This window comes from Hydra vulgaris, chromosome 03 (assembly GCF_038396675.1).
Source record: "Hydra vulgaris chromosome 03, alternate assembly HydraT2T_AEP".
NCBI classification, from domain to species: Eukaryota; Metazoa; Cnidaria; class Hydrozoa; order Anthoathecata; family Hydridae; genus Hydra; species Hydra vulgaris.
This window is the reverse complement of record NC_088922.1, coordinates 6,117,308-6,136,597: the sequence shown is the minus strand read 5'-3', so window position 1 is coordinate 6,136,597 and position 19,290 is coordinate 6,117,308. Positions and strand designations below refer to the sequence as shown.

Genomic DNA, 19,290 nt, shown 5'->3' with positions numbered 1-19,290 from the left:
AATACTATGCTCTAAAGAGCTATGTTCTAAAGAGCTAGCTATGCACTGCTCTAAAGAGCTAGCGTCTCTTGTGCCATCTACTAAAATTCATTCCCGTGTTACTCCTCATTCAATTAAGTCTCATCGTTTTTCTGTGAATGTTCCTAAATGATCCTAAAAACTCCTGTTCCTCTAGTTTTTTTCCTCGAACATCAGTTCTTTGGAATTCTCTTCCTTCATCTAGCTTTCCTGATTCATATAATTCGCAATCTTTTAATTCATCTGTCAATCATTATCTTGTTCTACAATCTTAATCTTTTCTCTTCCAGTAAATTCCAACTTTAATAGTGGTTGCTTGCAGCCTTGTTGGAAGCAAAGATGTTAAATTATTTATATCAAGCCTTCCTGGGAAGCGCGTGCAGTCACACATCTTGTACGTCCACACTCTATGTAATTTTTTTAAACAACTTGACCGCATTTTTATATAATAAGCGTTTTGAAAATTTGCGGCAAAATAAAGCTTTAAGAAATTAGAGAATAAATCAGCATAACTTGAAGAAAAGAACGGAAGACTATGCAAAATAGAAAACCTAAATAAAATAAGCTAAAAAAAAATTTATTGATAAAGAAAAGAAAATTGTTGTCAAAAAAATAATATACCTTAATATTTACTGTTTTTGTTTTCTTATTTTTAGAGCGTTTGTTATTTTCCAATACCAAAATTGATGCAAGTTGAGGAAAAAAGTAGATAAGAATATAACGAAAATATAAGAAACATAGCAAATTAGTTTTTTTAATTATATGGACTGATAAAAATTGGTAATAAATTGCATATCAAAACTTTCAATTGTTGTTAAATCAAGATAAAAGACGTTTTTTTCAACAACAACTCTAAAAAAAAAAGAACGAAAAAGTTGTATAAAAATTTTACAAAATTTTTTTTTTAATTTACTTATTTTAATTAATAAGTTTTCTAGATTATTTAATAACACTTGGAACCAAAGCTGCAGAAGCTTGTCGTAAGATATGCGCTGCTTTTGGGGAAGGTACCATAGCAGAACGGACGGGTCAAAAGTGGTTTAAAAAATTTTCTTCTGGAAATGAAAACCTTGAAGATGAACCAAGATCTGGAAGACCATCCATCGCAAACAACGAGGAAATCAAGCTGGCAATCGAGCAGGAATCCAGTCAAACATGTCAGGACCTTGCCTTAAGATTTAATGTGAGTGATGAAACTATTCGTTTACATTTGAACCAACTTGGAAAACGTTGGAAGTTGAGCAAATGGGTACCTTATGAGTTGAGTGAAACAAACAAGCTACAGCGCTTAACCATTTGTTCTTTATTGCTTTCCCGCCACAATTTAGTGCCGTTTTTTGACCGGATGCTGACGTGCGACGAAAAATGAATTATGTACTGGAACAAAAAACGAACATATCATTGGCTAGCCAGTAACAATCCAGTACCGATGACTCCTAAACCAAGCATTCACCAACAAAAGGTTTTACTGTGTGTATGGTGGACTACAGCAGGTATAGTTCACTATGAGTTGCTACCAAGTGGACAAACCATTACTGCTGAGATATACTCAGCCCAATTGGACAGAGTTTCGGTTGCTCTTTACCGAAAACAAGCAGCTTTAGCAAACAGAAAAGGTGTTGTATTCCACCAGGACAACGCTAGACTGCACACCGCAAAAATCACGCGGGAAACTCTAGTACGTTTACAATGGGAGATTCTACCTCAGCCTCCGTATTCACCAGACCTTGCGCAAAGCGACTACCACATGTTTTTGGGCCTGGATAATCATACGAGGAATCGACAGTTTCGAAATGGAGAAGATCTCGAAAATGAGTTAATTCAATTTTTTAGCTACCAAGCTCAAGACTTTTATAAAAATAGAATATACCAGCATGTTTTACGATGGGAGAAAGTCATTCTTGCTGAAGGAGACTATATTTCAGAATAAACTTTATTAAAAATTTTTTTATGTGTATTTATTTATGGATCTGCAAAACCGCACGAACTTTTTTGGTTGCCTGATATATATATATATATATATATATATATATATATATATATATATATATATATATATATATATATATATATATATATATATATATATATATATATATATATATATATATATATATATATATATATATATATATATATATATATACCCTAGGTATATATACCTAGTAGTACCAATTGAAGTGCGAAATTTTAATTCAGTAATTTAAGAGAACATGTTTTTAATGCAAGAACAAATGTAATATATACATATTATATGCATGTTATGTTTTAGTTAAAATGCTAAAGTACACATTAATAAAGAGAGTCCTCGAAATAACCCCCTTTTGCCCGTATGCACGCCTCCAGTCTTGGACGCCATTCCTCGATTGATTTACGCACGGTATACATGGATAAAGCATCCCATTCTCTGAGAAGTGATCGCTTGAGGGCACCAACGGAAGTGTGAGGTTTGCAGCACACCTTCGCCTCCAGTTTAGACCAGATTGCATAATCCAATGGATTAAGATCTGGTGATGCTGACGGCCAGGCATCCGTAGAGATAAAATCGGGCTCATTGGCTGTCAACCACCTCTGTCTTGTCTTCGCTTTGTGCGAAGGGGCACTGTCTTGTTAGAATGACCATTGTTCCCCATTGAACAACGAGTCATCTAGAATCTATTCAAACAATACAAATAAATGCGGGAACTATATAAAAAGCACATGCCTGTTAACATGACAAGTTTAAACAAACTTCGCACTTCAATTGGTACTACAGGGTATATATATCGCGAGGTTAGAATTATTTTGTTCTATCTCCACAAATCAAAAAATTTGAGTTAGATAAATTTTTTTTCTTTTTATAGTTAAAATATTTATTTTTTACTACCAAATCAGTAAAAAATAAATTATTTCTTAATATACCTGACATTGCATTTTGTTCCACCTCCTTAATGCAGTTTATAAATTAAAATTATAATGTGCTATCTCCGTTTTATCTGTTTTATATTTGAAAGTCGTTAAAATCAAAATGGCAGCCGCGGTAGATTTTTTTGTTTAAAAATTACAACAAAACGTAGAAGGTAAAATATATATATATATATATATATATATATATATATATATATATATATATATATATATATATATATATATATATATATATATATATATATATATATATATATATACCCTAGGTAGGTAGAACTACTGAACGACTCCAGAAGAAACGTCATCGAACCATCAATGAAAATTCGCGAAAAACATATTCATTTTATTACAGCTTTTTTGTTGGTGATTTGCAAACTCGAGTTTGTAAAGAATTTTACCTCAATACTTTAAATATAAGTAGTAGAAGAGTTTATTATCATCATGAAAACAAGAATGATGCTACTGGAAGCCCAGCCTTTTCAAAATGGGAGAAACACACCAAAAAGGTTGTTGATCAAAGATCAAAACAAAGTGTTAAAGATCATATCAATGAATTTCCACGTGTACCATCACACTACTGTCGTAAAAGAACAAAAAAAGAATATTTTGAAGCTTTTTTAAATCTTAATAAAATGTATGAACTTTACTCTACCTATTGCAAAGAAAAGAATATTGCCCCTGTTAAGAAGCATATGTATAGATTCAAATTTGAGCATGACTTTAACATCGAATTTCAAAAGCCAAAAACTGATTTATGTGATACATGTTATGAATACCATAATGTAGTAAATCCAACTGAGGAGCAAACCCAAAAATTTTCCAAACATGTAATGTTGAAGAATGAAAATCGAGCAGAACGTGAAAAAGACCGCAAACTTAAGGATAAAAATGTAGCTGTAGTATGCATTGACCTTGAAAATGTAATAAGTTTACCAAAATCAAACATAGGAGCATTTTTTTACAAACGTAAACTCTCAGCTTATAATTTAACTGGGCATTGCTCCCTAAATAAAAAAGGTTATTGTATGCTTTGGCATGAAGGCATTTCAGGTCGTGCAGGAAATGACCTTGCAAGTAGTATAACATGCTAGCTAGAGAAGATAATTGCTGACCACCCAGATGTTAATAAACTCATACTATGGTTTAATTCTTGCGTGCCTCAAAATAGAAATAGTCACATGTCCATTGCCTTACGTGAGTTTTTGATTCGTTACCCAAAAATCAGGGTAATAGAGCAAAAGTTCTGTGAATCAGGGCATTCTAGTATACAAGAAGTTGACAATATACATAGTCAAATTGATAGAGCACTAGCTCCTCTTGAAATATTTAGTCCACTTGGTTTAATCAGAGCAATTGCTAATATTCAAAAGAGAAATCCTTTTTCTGTCTACCAAATGAAAAGATTGGATTTTAAGCATTTTTCAGCTATTGCAGGCTATTTTAATTATAACCTTGTTCCCTATACCCAAATAAAGCATCTGGTTTACAGGGCAGAGTTTTCAGATCATATATACTACAGAAAGTCATTTACTGATGTTTGTTCAGAAGTACGAATTAAGCGTCTTCCTAACAATCCACGATCTTTATTAGCTGTGACAAATTTCTAATGATAAAGCTAAGGACCTTCAAAGTATGTTCAAGTATATGCCTGCTGTAGACATAACATTTTATAATAGTATTTTAAAATAATTTATTTTAATGTCAAAATGTTTATGTTTTATGTTTATGTTATGTTGTTAAATGGGCTTCTTATTGAAATTGTTGTTTTTAATGAATTAACCAGATGTGCTTACCTTGCTGAATTTAATCTTTGAAATTCATTTCACTGTGAAATGTATTTTGGATAATATGTTCTTGGAGCTTATTTCAACCAAAATTTTATTTTTTTGTAAAAATCTTGGTACATACTTTATATAATTAAACTTTATAAATATTGTATTTATAAAGTTTTTTTACTAGTTAAAGTAAGATTTTATTCCAATAAAACAGAGGTATGCCAAACAGTTCTTTACCTTGCTACAATATATACAATATATATACAAAATACTAATTTGTATTATATTTTTATATAAAAAATGGAGATAGAACAAAATAATATTGTATTTTATAAAATAAGTGTGTATTATATTATTCTATCTCCAAATCAGGGTGTGGTAATTCAGATACCTGCACATTATATCTTTTGAAGGATTTACTTTTAAACTGTGGTAGCAAGTATGGGAAATTAATGTGAATCTAATTTGTTTACGTCTTTTATGTTTAAGTGGTCTACAGGTCCTTTTAAAACTTTGAAGTTGATTTTCTCAGTTCGGAAAAACATGGAGTTAGAACAAAATAATTCTAACCTCGCGATATACAGTATCGAACAAAACGAGTGCAACCAAATAATGCTAATTTAGTTTCGTTATTTAAAAGTGCTGCATTTTTTCAATTTAGAGAAATAACTATGTTACTGTTTAAAGACAAAGTTCTTCAAGTTTTATTCATCACAAAGTTCATTATTTGTACACGAAAATTAATAAATTAATCAAAAGTATTAAAAAAAGTTGATTTCCTACTGGACAAAACAAGTGCAACTCGACAAAATGTTGACCAAGCTGTATTTCGCTATCAATATTTCGTGGCGAATCCTTTGTTGTCGATCACAACCTTGCATCTTCGAGGCATAGATTCGATCAGGTGATCAATGAAACTTTGTGGAATCGCTGCACAGGCCTTTTGGATTTGTTCAAACAGTTGATCCTTATTACGAACACCTTCACGATTGATTCTGCGGCTGACGATCTCCCACAGGTTCTTGATAGGGTTGAGATCCGGAGATTGAGGCGGCCAATCCATCACCGATAGGTGGTTGTCTTGAAACCACTGCTTGACTACTTTTGCAGTGTGTTTCGGATCGTTGTCTTGCTGAAAAACCCATTTGATTGGCATATTCCATTCAGCATGAGGTAACATAACATCTTTCAGGATATTTTAATACATGAAAAGGTCCATTATTCCATCGTTTCGATGTATTGGACCTAGACCGTTAACAGAAAAACACCCTCAGACTATTACACTGCCTCCACCATGCTTCACGGTCTTATGGCAGTCACGTAAATTTAGGCGTTTTCCGGCCGGTCGACGTACACGGCAAATGCCATCGCTCCCAATGATGTTGAACTTCGATTCATCACTGAACAGGACAGTTCGCCATTTCTGCACATTCCAGTCAATATGAGATGTAGCAAACAGGAGTCTTTTCTTCTGGTTTTTTAGTGAAATCAGCGGTTTCTTTGCAGGGCGCCGAGAAAACAATCCGGCTTCAACAGCACGTCGTCTGATTGTTCGGTCCGATACAGGCAGCTCTAATTGCTTTTGTATCTCGACTGATGATATTCAGGGATCCTTCTTGACGGATCTGACGATCATAGAATCCTCTCTAGAAGTGGTGGAACGCGGTCTTCCACCTTTGTTATCTGCTGCCAACTTCCCCAGAGAACGATATTTGGAACATAGTTTTGATACGGTCCATTTTTTCACGCGATATTTATCACAAATACTTTTTTGTGACATTCCACTTACGTAATCGCCAATAATTTTCTTTCTTAGTTCCAATCCAAGACTTTCGGGAGCCATTTTTGCACTTGAAGTCATAAAAATAAATAATCACGCTTCTCAAGGCTTACCATGTTACATATACCTTGTGATGATACAATAATGCTCTGTGGAACACAACGTCTTGGTTGGATGTGGACTGTATTGATGTAATGAAACACTTGTTGTATTTCACTTCTTGTATTGATGTTCTTCAATAATATACTTTGATAAAACTCACTTCGATAAACTGCCTAGATAATACTGACTGATTGACTTATACTGACTGAATTACATGTCGATTTACATGTCTCTTATATAGTAAAATGAACCTGTGTTCTGCTCTTATATAGTGAAATGAAATGTTCTGGAAGATTCTAGATGCTTCTTTTCGATGCTTCTGGATGCTTCTGGATGCGTCTGGATGCTTCCGAATGTTTCTGGATATTTCTGGATTCTACTGGATGCTTCCAGATGCTTCTTCTGGAAACTTCTGGAAGCTTCTGCATGCTTCTGGAAACTTCTGGATACTTCCTTTAATTATTAAAAAACTTCCGTGACGTTGACACGGACCAGACTTAAGAAAATGAAACAAACCAAAAAAGTTGCACTTGTTTTGTCCGCTGCAAAATGGCACTTGTCAACGAAATTCTGCCTGTGTGCTGTCACCTGTCAGCTGATTGCTCATGTCATGGCATGCTATGACTCCAGTTTCCTGAACTGTTTGCTGTAGTAGTATAGTTCGTTTCGTTTTTAAGACATGTAAAATTAGGAAGACTTTTTATCATTGTTCGATGTTAGTTGCAAATGTTTTGTTCAATACTGTATATATATATACAGTGGAGAAAATAGAGTTAGCCTCACCTTTATTTTTTGTTCTAATTTAATAGTTGAACAAATGGCAGTGAAACAATTATTAAATCTACTTTATTTCTTATTTATTATCTTCTACTGCAAATCAAAAATTTATAAATTGATATGTTTAATTAATTATAAATGGAAAAAAAATTAAAAGTATTTTATTTGTAGAAAAAACAGAATTTATTTGTTTATGCGACACAATGGTCGCAAAAAGCGACCAGCGGAGCTGTCCAGTTACGTAAACCTGGGAGATGTGAAAATAAAAACAGATTGTAGATGGTGTCATTGAATAAAAAATAAAAATCATAAGAAAATATAAAAAGTTGTTTGTTTATGCGACACAATGGTCGCAAAAAGTGACCAACGGAGCCGTCCAGTTATGTAGACCTGGGAGATGTGAAAGTAGAAGTAGATTGTAGATGATGTCATTGGGTGAGAATCATAAATGAATGTAAAGACTATTGTGTAGGAGGAATAAAATTTAGGACTCAGGGAAAGGGTGAACAATAACTCACGCTCTAGTCATCTTAAACAAATGATAAAACAATGGCCTATGAGTAAATAAGTCAATATAGATCCACTGGTTTATTAACGGCAACTATGGCTAAAATTATCGCACCATACAAAAATAATAAAATAAAATAAGTAGATAACAAAATATCATAGTACGGGCAATATAAAATATGATAGTACGGGCAATATAAAAAGAAAAAATAGGCTAATATATGTGCTACTATTTATGGTGTAAACTCTAAATTATAAATTGAAAACTGATATCACCTGTGTGAGATAAAAGTATATAAATGTCGTAAATGTAACAAATTCATAATATAAAGCTCACAAAGCGCTATAATACTTGGTTGTAAGAGGTAAAAAATGTTGGTGCCATGATAACCAATCAAAATTAAGTAGTGGATAATGGTGACCCCTCTCCTCAGGAATGTACTGCGATCACCAATGACGTTTCGGAGAGCCCAAGACCTGCACTAACGCCACTCGTCAGGGGCGTGTCCTTGCAAAAGATCTCACCGCCTGCACTTTACATCATGCTGGTCAATATTGCAATATAATAGGACTACACTACAAAAGCCAAAAAATCCAATCCCTAACCCAGTTTTTAATACAGCTCCAACATTCTTAGAGATTTCATGAGGGTGGTAAGAGATGCGTGTGGTGTAAATATAAACAAATATGTAAATACATTTAAATATCATGTACACTTACACTAGAAGAGACCACTGTTGTTAAAAATGACCAAAAACTACTTTGAGCTGACCCGAGAAAACCGCTTTGACAGGGTGAAACTACAATGTTTCCTGACTCCAAAAATGTAAAATTTGAAATCTAACTATTTCGTCCAAGAAAATAATTTTGATTTTTAGTTTTTAGTACTTTGCACAATAGGGCAAAATGACAGCTTTTCAAATTTTGCATTTATACAGCATTCAAAAACTCTCCAAAATTAGCATTTATTACTCTAAAACATAACAGTCTATATAGCAAGTATAATTTGTATTTATTTTAACTCAGAAGATAAAATTTTACCTCCAATTTCATGGTTGAACTATATTATAAACATTTTGTTGCATCAAAATTGTAAATAAGCTAAAAATTCCGGGAATAGGCAGTGAACATGTTTATTTTAAGTTTTGCATCAAAATTGTAAACAAGCCGAAAATTCCGGGAATAGGCAGTGAACATGTTTGTTTTAAGTTTTGCATCAAAATTGTAAACAAGCTAAAAATTCCGGAAATTGGCAGTGAACATGTTTATTTAAAGTGTTTTACTTATCAGTTGTGTGAGAAAAATTTCAAAATGCCAAATTTTTCAAAAAATCATGAAGATTGTTGGATCTCTGTCTGTGTCTTGTGTCTGAAGAAGTGCTCTCGAGAGTTGACACAGTTCCTTGTTGAAAAGATCCTCAAGCATTACCATACAAGTCTTGATTTGACTGATACCAGAGTGCCTTGATTTGACTGATACCAGAGTGCATTACCATACAAGTCTTGATTTGACTGATACCAGAGTGCCAAGAGGCATTTGTGACTCATGTCGAACAATTCTTCGGAGAAAAGATGAAGGAAAAGATGTTAACCTGCCACCTTTGTTTCCTTTCTCATCTATAAAAGTTAGACCACCAACAAGAGATCAAGGTTGCAACTGTCTTATTTGTCAAGTTGGACATTTGAAGTTGAATGAGAAGAGCCCAGTGGACTATTCTAAACCTGTGGAAGATTGTACCCCTCAAAGATGTGGTGATTGTTTGAGTCTAGTTGGAAGAGGTCTGCCTCATCAGTGCACTCCATTCACTTTTAGAGAGAATCTCAAGCAGCTAGCTACAGCTGATCCACTCGCTGCAGAGCAAATAGCTACTCAAGTCATCTCTACTAAACCTTCCACACCTGGTGGTACTGTCAAAATATCGCATCCTAAAGGCGGCCCACCACTTAGAGTTAAAACAGGTGATACTTTTATATATACATATAAAGATGGCAGGTTCAGAGGGAATAACTTTAATTTTAAAACTTAAAATTACAAAAAGTGTTTATATAATTTCATTTTTAGGAAGCTCAAGTGTAAGAGCTCTTTTTCCTGAACCCAGCATCAAAACTGAAGATCTTGTACAAGTTCAGCTAAACACAGGACTGTCCAACCTTGGCATGAAGAAATTGGCATCAACCATCAACAGAGTCAGTGACACCAAGATTGTGGAGACTAGTTTTCTTGCTAAGTTTGAAGCCATTGGCAAACAGTTGTCTGAGTTTTTTACTCAAACCAGCATCCAAGTTTTATCAGAGAGTAACTCCACTGACTTTGTGGTTGTGCATTGCAAGGATCTTGCCGAGCTTTTGAATGAAGTCCTGCTTTCTCGAAGAGTTTTCCAGAATCATATTGTCAAGTTGGGAATTGATGGAGGTGGAGGATTTCTGAAAGTTTCTCTTGGCATCATGGAGTTGGATTCTCACTGTGATTCAAGGTCACCACCACGGAAAAAACTTTTAACTCAGAGGACTGCCAAAGACAGTAGTGTAAAGCGTCAAATGCTTGTGGCTTTATCAGAAGGACTACCAGAAAACTTTGAAAATGTGAGGCAGATCTTGTCTTTAATCAAGTTAGACAAAGTCAACTTTGTTGTCTCATGCGACATGAAACTTGCCAACATCCTTTGTGGCCTTCAGAGCCATGCAAGTACTCACCCTTGCTCTTGGTGCAACACAGAATCAAAGCATCTTTCTCAATCAGGATCTTTGAGGACACTAGGCTCACTTGTTGCCTGTTATAAAGAGTTTGCTAAGTCTGGTGGTGATATCAAAAAGGCAAGATCTTTTGGCAATGTAGTGCATGAGCCTTTGCTATCTGGTTCTGAAAACAAACTCATCTTGGAGCTCATACCACCAATGGAACTCCATCTTCTCCTTGGTGTGGTCAATCACATGTACAAAGCCATGACAGAAGTTTGGCCCAATGTTGTCAAGTGGCCCTCAGCTCTCCACATTCAACAAGAACCATACCATGGTGGGCAGTTTGCAGGGAATGCCTGTCACAAGCTTCTCAGCAATCTTGACCTCCTTCAAAGAATTGCAGAGACTGAGTCTGCTTTTCAAGTCTTTGGAATCATTGATGCCCTTCGAAAGTTTAAGTCTGTGGTGACAGCATTTTTTGGTATGGTTCTGGAGGATGACTTTTCTGAAAAAATTGATCGCTTCAGAGACTCACATTTGGCAATCATGAACATCAGTGTGACTCCAAAAGTTCATGCTGTTTTCTTCCCTGTGAAGCAATTCATTGAGATCAAAAGGGCTCCCTTGGGGATCTTTAGTGAGCAGGCAACAGAATCAATGCATCATAATTTCAGCTCACGTTGGCAGAGATACAAAAGAGACCGCAATCATCCTGAGTATGCAAAGAGGCATCTTTCATGTGTTGTGGACTACAACAGCAATCATTTGTGAAGAATCAAATATTGAGAAGAATTTATTTTATGTACCATTTGCTCTTTATGTGTTTAGAATCAAGAGGTTGTTTTTGTGTTTTGGCTTAGAATAACTAAAAGAATTATTTAAGAAAGTGTTTATTATTTCCATCTTGTTAATGAAAAACTATATCAGTTGTGTCAGAATAAACTATTATTCAAGTGAATTTTAGACAGTTATGTTTTGGAGTAATAAATGCTTATTTTGAAGAGTTTTTGAATGCTGTAAAAATGCAAAATTTGAAAAGCTGTCATTTCGCCCTATTGCGCAAAGTACTAAAAACTAAATATCAAAATTATTTTCTCGGACGAAATAGTTAGATTTTAAATTTTACATTTTTGGAGTCAGGAAACATTGTAGTTTCACCCTGTCAAAGCGGTTTTCTCGGGTCAGCTCAAAGTAGTTTTTGGTCATTTTTTACAACAGTGAGACAAACGTGTACACATGCATGTATGCGTATGTATTAAAATAAACAATTTTAATGTATAAAAATAACACAAACCAAATAGAAAATAGTAACTAATAGTTGTGAGTAACTTACCGTTTCTTTTATGGATGAAATGTGTCCTATAAATATAATAAATAAATACCACTCATAAACATCGAAAATAAGAATGTTTGTGGTTAGTATAAAAGTAGTTAGTAGAAAGTATGATAGAAAATGTGGTAAACTTTTCCAAACTGTGTTTGGATATTCATGTAAGTCTTGTCTCACACATTAAACAGTTACAGGTAATTGTAAATCAGCATGAATTTGAGATGCAGTCTGAGCAGCAGCACGATGTACAATAGCTTGTTTAGTACAAATATCAATTTTACATTTGCCACCACTTCCCTTATAACCTCCATAATTAACACCCATCTTGAAGTAATTACTATCCACTTTTGGATATCTTTTAATTTTCTTTGCAATTTCCTGATTAGCTAAGCCTGTATCTTTGTATGCTTTGATTACAGCTATTTCTTCATTCATTCGTTAAACGCTTACCATGTCCCATTTCACAGTCTTTGTTTAACTTACAAGTCACAAATGCATATCATTAGATCAACATATACAAGTAAACTGAAAATAATTATTGACGAGGCTACTTCTATTTGTTACCACAAATATCAAGTTTTATACATTTTATGATTTTATCAAATGTACCGTAATTTAACTAATATTGTTTTTAACTTTGACTAAATCGACTAAAAGTCGACTAGTCAAAAATTATTTGACTTTGAAAAATTGATTAGTCAATTTAATTGACCAACAACTTCCTACGAATCGACTAAAAGTCAATTGAGTTGAGTAAAAATCTTAAAATACTTATTCATTTAAAATACTCTTTTCATTTGATTTAACTTTTCAATCTTTAATTTTGTTTGTTCATTTAGTTAAAATAGTATGTACTATTATAACTATTAGAGGTTGTCCAAAAATTATGTCACGCAATTTTTGACCATTTTAGACCCCTCCTTGTTATAACATTGTAACTATTTAGTTACAAGTTCGGTATGAGTAATCACAGAACCACTAGCCCCCTTCTCCGCCCCCCTCCTCCTAAAGCATGATATACTTTATGGATGACCCCTAAATACTTTCATCCAGGGCTGCTCCAAACTGGCTCAGGGCCTTAGAGAAAAATTAAATTGTGAAGCTCCAAAATCTAAATGTCATTAACCTATATAATCACATTGTAAATATGATTGTAATGAGTTTTTTGATAGCAAGTATTTAAGTATAAAGATCCCTAAATCGTTGGGGTCAGGCAATAGATTATCTCATTGTCAAAGCGGCCCTTTTCTCCTCCAATATTATTTAATTGATATGATATTAAAAATCGAAGGCAAATATAAATTATTTAATTATTTTTATTAAAATTTATTTCGAAAAATTAAATTATTTCCATACTTCGACTAAACCGACTTATTTCAATTTCAGTCGATTTCAAAAATGTATTAATAGATTTTAGTTGACTTTAGAAAATATATTAGTCGATTTTGTCAACAGTCAAATTATTTAATAGTTGTAACAACACTAAATTAAGTTATGCTATTTTATAATCTAAAGAGTTGTTGATTGCAACAATAATTAAATGTGTGAATACAAAATATGCACCAGACAAATTTGCTTACAGATTTACAAAATATTGGGTTTAAACATGATGAGGCTAATAATTTATCCACTATGTATATATATATATATATATATATATATATATATATATATATATATATATATATATATATATATATATATATATATATATATATATATATATGTATATATATATATATGTATATATATATATACATATTTTTTAAAATTATTTTTAGGTGCCCCAAGAAGTCCTAACGGTGTTGTCTTTTTATCTCCATTTATTTAACCAAAAATTGAAAATTATAAATTTTTTTAATTTTACAAAATTTGGTTATTTAAAAACTTTGGCATATAAAATTCGCCGAATGGTCACACACGAGCAGTGAACGCCTGAGGGAAGAAATGAAGTACATTAGAATAAAGGAGAACTATTTTTCGAACAAAGCATATTTTGACAGTTGTCAAGACAAAAATAAAGATTAATAAAGAAATATTTAAAATTAAATAAGACAGACAATGCACCTAAACAGTACTAACAACAATAATAAACAATAAACTGTTTTATAAACACTAATATGAACGAAGATATACAAAAAATATTACCAAACAAAACTAATAAAACAAAAAATTGATTGCAAAAATAAAAAGTATGTATACAACAATGTAAGGCCTCAGAATGAAAAAAAAAACATTAATGCTGATGTGTAAAACATAATTTGTGTGGTGATAAAGTAATAAACATCTCTTCAGAGTCACGTCTGTTATTACTGGCGTTTTGATGAGAATCAGCACTTTTAATTAGTTTATCCCATCAGACAAACGTCATCACCACTTATGCTTTACCCCGCGACTTACGCCTTTCATACTGCAGTAAAAAAGGACTCACTACAAATAACCACCAATATTTTTTTGACAATATGATATGAAAAGTGTAGATCTACTAAACAAACAAAAATAAAAATAAAAAAAATAAAAAAAAAACACAATAAATTAAAATTCTAATAGAAACACATAAATACTAATAAATTTATTCTAAAACATATAAAACCAAATTGGTAATTTTAGCATAAATAAACCCAAGACAATAAGAAAGCAGTATACCTCATTAAAAGTCAACAAAACAACAATAGTCTTCAATAAACTCTAACGCTGTCATAAATACCTCATTCGAAATATTTTCACCAATTAAAAATGTAAGAAAATGAGCAACCCGCGTAACCCAAAATCATTACAATAATTAAATAGTCTATGATAGCGAAAAAAGAAAAAAAAAGTCGCACAAAAACCATTTAAAATGTCACCCGCATAAATGTAAACATGTAGTGAAGGATATAAGAAATTCTATGAATAATAATAAAAGATGAAAACTGTGCATATGAAAATTAAAACAAAGCTGAGTAATGAATGTATAACATAAAATAAAAATTCCTTGATAATAGTAATAATACGAAAATCAGCAGATAAATAATATATTAATAAATATTGTAATAAGACTAACTAAATACTAAAATAAAACCAGAAAATTTTAGCTAAATGAGCGGTTAAAAATTTTTTATGTGTGATATAACAATGGTATAAGTCGTGATATAAAAACGATGTACGAATCGGGAAAAAATATTGTTTAGAAGTAAAGCTTTCTATACGGTTCAAATTAAAAGTAACTTTGAGACCATATCTAAATCGAAATTTCCAAAAAGTAAAGTTTTCTCTATGGTCCGAATTAAACGTTATTTTGAGACCATAACAAAACCTCAACGAAAAGTCATACATCAATAAAAGATGTCGAAAGTTGATAATTTAAAAGAATAACTCTTATATATATATTTATATGAATCCTAAAATGAAAAATCAATCACACATGATAACCACATATACATAACATACAAATCTGCATCTACATTCCAACCACATACTATCTATTAAAAGAAAATATTATATCAATAAGAATGAGTTCAAACAAAAATAGTTTACCTAATAAACAAACAAAAAGCATCCAAACGGTGTAAACAGGCTGTATGTTCATAAGGGTGTATAGGTGTAATATGTAAGTCTGTGCTGTTTATGTCGATCAGTAGTCTTGTGTTGTTAGTAACCAGCGTAAAAGATTTATCTTTTAACTACACCAAGCCAGCCCATTCATACTCCAGAAAATCATAATGGATTAAATACCTATGCATGGATTTATAACTGACTTATGACTAAAAAACTAGCCCAGGCGTTTTCCAGAGACAAACAACTTCTTTCGCGGTGACAGTAACTGTGATTTGGAAAATAGTTGTGCTCGATGACCGTTACACTAACCCTTACAGGCTAGGCCCAATAATATGGCATATAAAATGTTTGCCATCCCTAATTATATTAGGTGTCACTCATAGTTAAAAACTAGTCATTGGAGTTACACCTAAATAAAATAAACAAACAAAAAATTCAACAACAATATTACTAAATAATAGTAAGCGTAAATTAAATTAAAAAAAAAATAATGATTAAGCTATAATTAATTAAATAAAAAGACAAAAAAATATGAAAACACATAATTAAAAACAACAATAAAAATAATTAGCAACGACAGCACAAATAATAACAAACTTTACGCAAACGAAAAAGCAAACACAAAAACTTCTACAAAATATAATAAATTATATTAGTTATTCTTGGCGGAAACAGAAAAGCGTAGGAAATTTGTAGCAAGTTATTTTTGTTTTAATTAGTTCTTTTTTTTATTTTTTTGAACATTTTTTGAATTACTATTCTTTTAACTTGTTACTTCACTTTTAATTGATTGTTTTTGTTTTATTTTTTTAAATCTATTTGTTCATTTTACTTTTTTAATCATTTTCCTGTTTTATTTTTTCTTGGATCTTTTAGTTCGTTTATACTTTTTAATATTTTTGTTACTTTACTTTATTTTTAACTTATCTTTTTTATTCTTTAAAATAATTTCTTTCATTTTTCTCTTTTTTCCCTTTTTACCATTAAATAAACGATTCCGCCATTTGCAATGCCATTCAAAAAATATGAAAGTCATTTCTTGTTATACGATAAAATGTATGTAAAATTCAATAAATACAGCGTATAAACTATTTTGAAAAAATATATATATTTTTTATTTTAATATATATTTCGGATATTATATATATACCTGATAATATATCTTATAACAAACCTTTACATGTTATAAACCTTTACTGTAGTAAAGGTTTATGACATCAACCAAGATCTGGAATTGACAACCGATGCCAGTGAAAAAGCTATATCTGGAATACTTTCACAAAATGGCCATCCTGTATTGTATCTCTCGCGAACTTTATCAGACGCTGAGACAAGATATTCTAATATTGAAAGAGAAGCTTTGGCTATTGTATGGTCTACTCACAAGGCTAGGCATTTTCTGTTGGGTAGAAAATTAAAACTAATATCCGATCACAGGCCACTAGAATTTATATTTGATAGTAATAAAGAACTGCCCAAAGTCACATCCGCTAGAATTTTAAGATGGGCCATACAAATGATGGCATTCGATTACGAAATAAACTATAAGAAGGGAGAGAATATTCCTCATGCCGATGCCTTATCAAGATTGTCTTTTCTATCACAAGATGAAGAGAAGGACCAAAGGACATTTATACACTTAGTCGAGTCAGATATTGTTAACCTTGATCAAATAATGAAAGAAACGGAAAATGATAGAGTATTGATGGACATCAAAACCAGAATTAGCAAAAATAATTGGGGCAGATGCTCTGTAACAGAAAGACCTTATAAATCTATTAGGAATAAACTGACTATCGAAAAAGGAATCATATGTAATGGAGATCTCATTATACCTCCACGAACAATGAGAAAGATGTTCATCAAATCGGTCCATGATGACATACATTGTGGCACAATGCAAACGCGATGTAGATTAAAGTTAGAAGCCTGGTGGTCTGGCTACTGTCAAGATGTCGAAGAATATGTAAAAAGCTGTGGAAAATGTGCTGAAATAAAAGTGAAGAAGGATAAAATAAAATAAAAGTGAAGAAGGACATTACATAAATAAATAAATAAATAAAGGACAAATAAATAAAGGACAAGAAATAAAAGTGAAGAAGGACATTACATACATGGCCAAATAAAAGTAAACCTTGGTGTAGAGTACATATGGATCATGCCCATATGCAGGGCATAGGACTGTTTTTAATTTTAGTAGACTCCTTTTCTGGATGGCCGGAAGTTATTAAGGTAAATAACCGTGAAGCTGCCACAGTGAAGGCAGTACTACAAAATGTCTTTTCGAGAAATGGAGTTCCGGAAGTTTTGGTGTCCGACAACGCTGCCGAATTTCATGATACCACCTTGCAGCAGTGGCTAAAGAAAATAGGTTGCTTGCCGTATAAAATCCCGCCATACCACCCTCAATCTAATGGAGCGGCTGAAAGAATGGTAAAGACAGTAAAGATGGGGTTAAAAGCGTATTCACCAGATAAAGGTTCATTATGTGGATATTTAAGCAGAATGCTTTTAGGCTATAGGACAATACCCCATGCAGGGAGATCAAGAAGTCCTTCCGAGATGATGGGGAGACAGCTAAGATCTCCTCTCACTTTGAGTTTTGAAAGTGGAACACCATTATGGTATCGACAAAAACCAGATTCCAAACCTGAACTTGCTGCATTCATATCTCAGGCTGATCTTAACACTGCAATCATTTTGAGGAATAACTCTTCCGGTACATTAGCACACTGTGATCAAATAAACAAACACCTAAATGAACCTAACACACGTATGAATAATGAAGACGATATACATGATGATCCCATCAACAATGAGAAACTCGACCCTTTCAATAGTGATAGATCTGATATACATGATATGCCAGAACTACTTGTAACTAAGGAAGAACATATCCAGAATCGAAGAACTACACGGTCGACGAGGGGACGAAAGCCAATACGTTTCCGGGATGTGAAGCCGTAGAGCTTAATTATATGCGGACAAGCAGGAACAATGTTTATATATATACGTGGCGTTTTTTTAGTGAATATAGATATGCATGTAAAGATGGCTTACTTATAATATATATGTATTTCATTACAAGTTCTGGTATTTATTAACGTTGCAACAGTTGTGTTATTTAACTGCGTTTGAAATAAATTACTTTCAAAATTATGTTTTGTTAAAGTTACACAAAATGCTCTTACAAATTACTTTTAATGATTGTTTAATAAATTAACAAATTTAATTTAAATTGTTAAAAAGTGAAATTAAATTATTGAAAAAAAAACAAACAATATTTTTAAATTGTATACACATTTTTTTCCAAAAACTGCAACAAAAAAAATTTTTCTTTTCAAATAATGTAGTCTTTTTAAAATAGTAACTTATTATTATTTCAAACTCTGATTAGTAAGTTTTAAGAAAAAGGTTTTAAACAATTCTTTGTAAAAATAGAAACAAAATAAAAAAATAAAAAATATAGCAATTAAACCTATAAAAAAAAAAAAAATCAGATAACTCAATATGCAACAGTTTTCTAATTTGTTTTTATTCAAAATATAATATTTTGAATAAAATAAATTTAAAAAGTATTTAATAAAGTCTTTTTGCCTTAATTATTACTGAAAAAATTTTGTAAACAAAATATCTAATAAACTAAAACAGTTCAAGAAATTTTCGCCAGTTCTTTATTGTATATTAATCAAGGAGTTGAACTAAAACTAAGTCATAACTCCAACTATTATAAATGAAGAAAATACTGTGAAAATTTTAACCAAAAAGCTTATGTTGATCTTAAGATATCATGATTTTAAGTTAACAAAATCGCTAAATATTTAACACTAAGAAAAAAAATTGAACTGACAAAAATACTATAAATTCATTAACATAAGC

At 32.0% G+C, this 19,290-nt stretch overlaps 1 protein-coding gene across 1 annotated transcript; it reads left to right on the top strand.

Annotated features, from left to right (window-relative positions):
• The first annotated feature begins 1,390 nt into the window (after positions 1-1,390).
• LOC136078417 (histone-lysine N-methyltransferase SETMAR-like) lies at positions 1,391-1,948 on the top strand. The gene has a single exon (XM_065794189.1). The coding sequence runs from the start codon at positions 1,391-1,393 to the stop codon at positions 1,946-1,948; it is 558 nt and encodes a 185-aa protein (XP_065650261.1).
• The last annotated feature ends 17,342 nt before the right edge of the window (positions 1,949-19,290 follow it).

Excerpts from the sequence above, each read along its gene's own strand:
- LOC136078417 (XM_065794189.1), top strand. The coding sequence starts at position 1,391 with ATGTACTGGAACAAAAAACGAACATATCATTGGCTAGCCAGTAACAAT.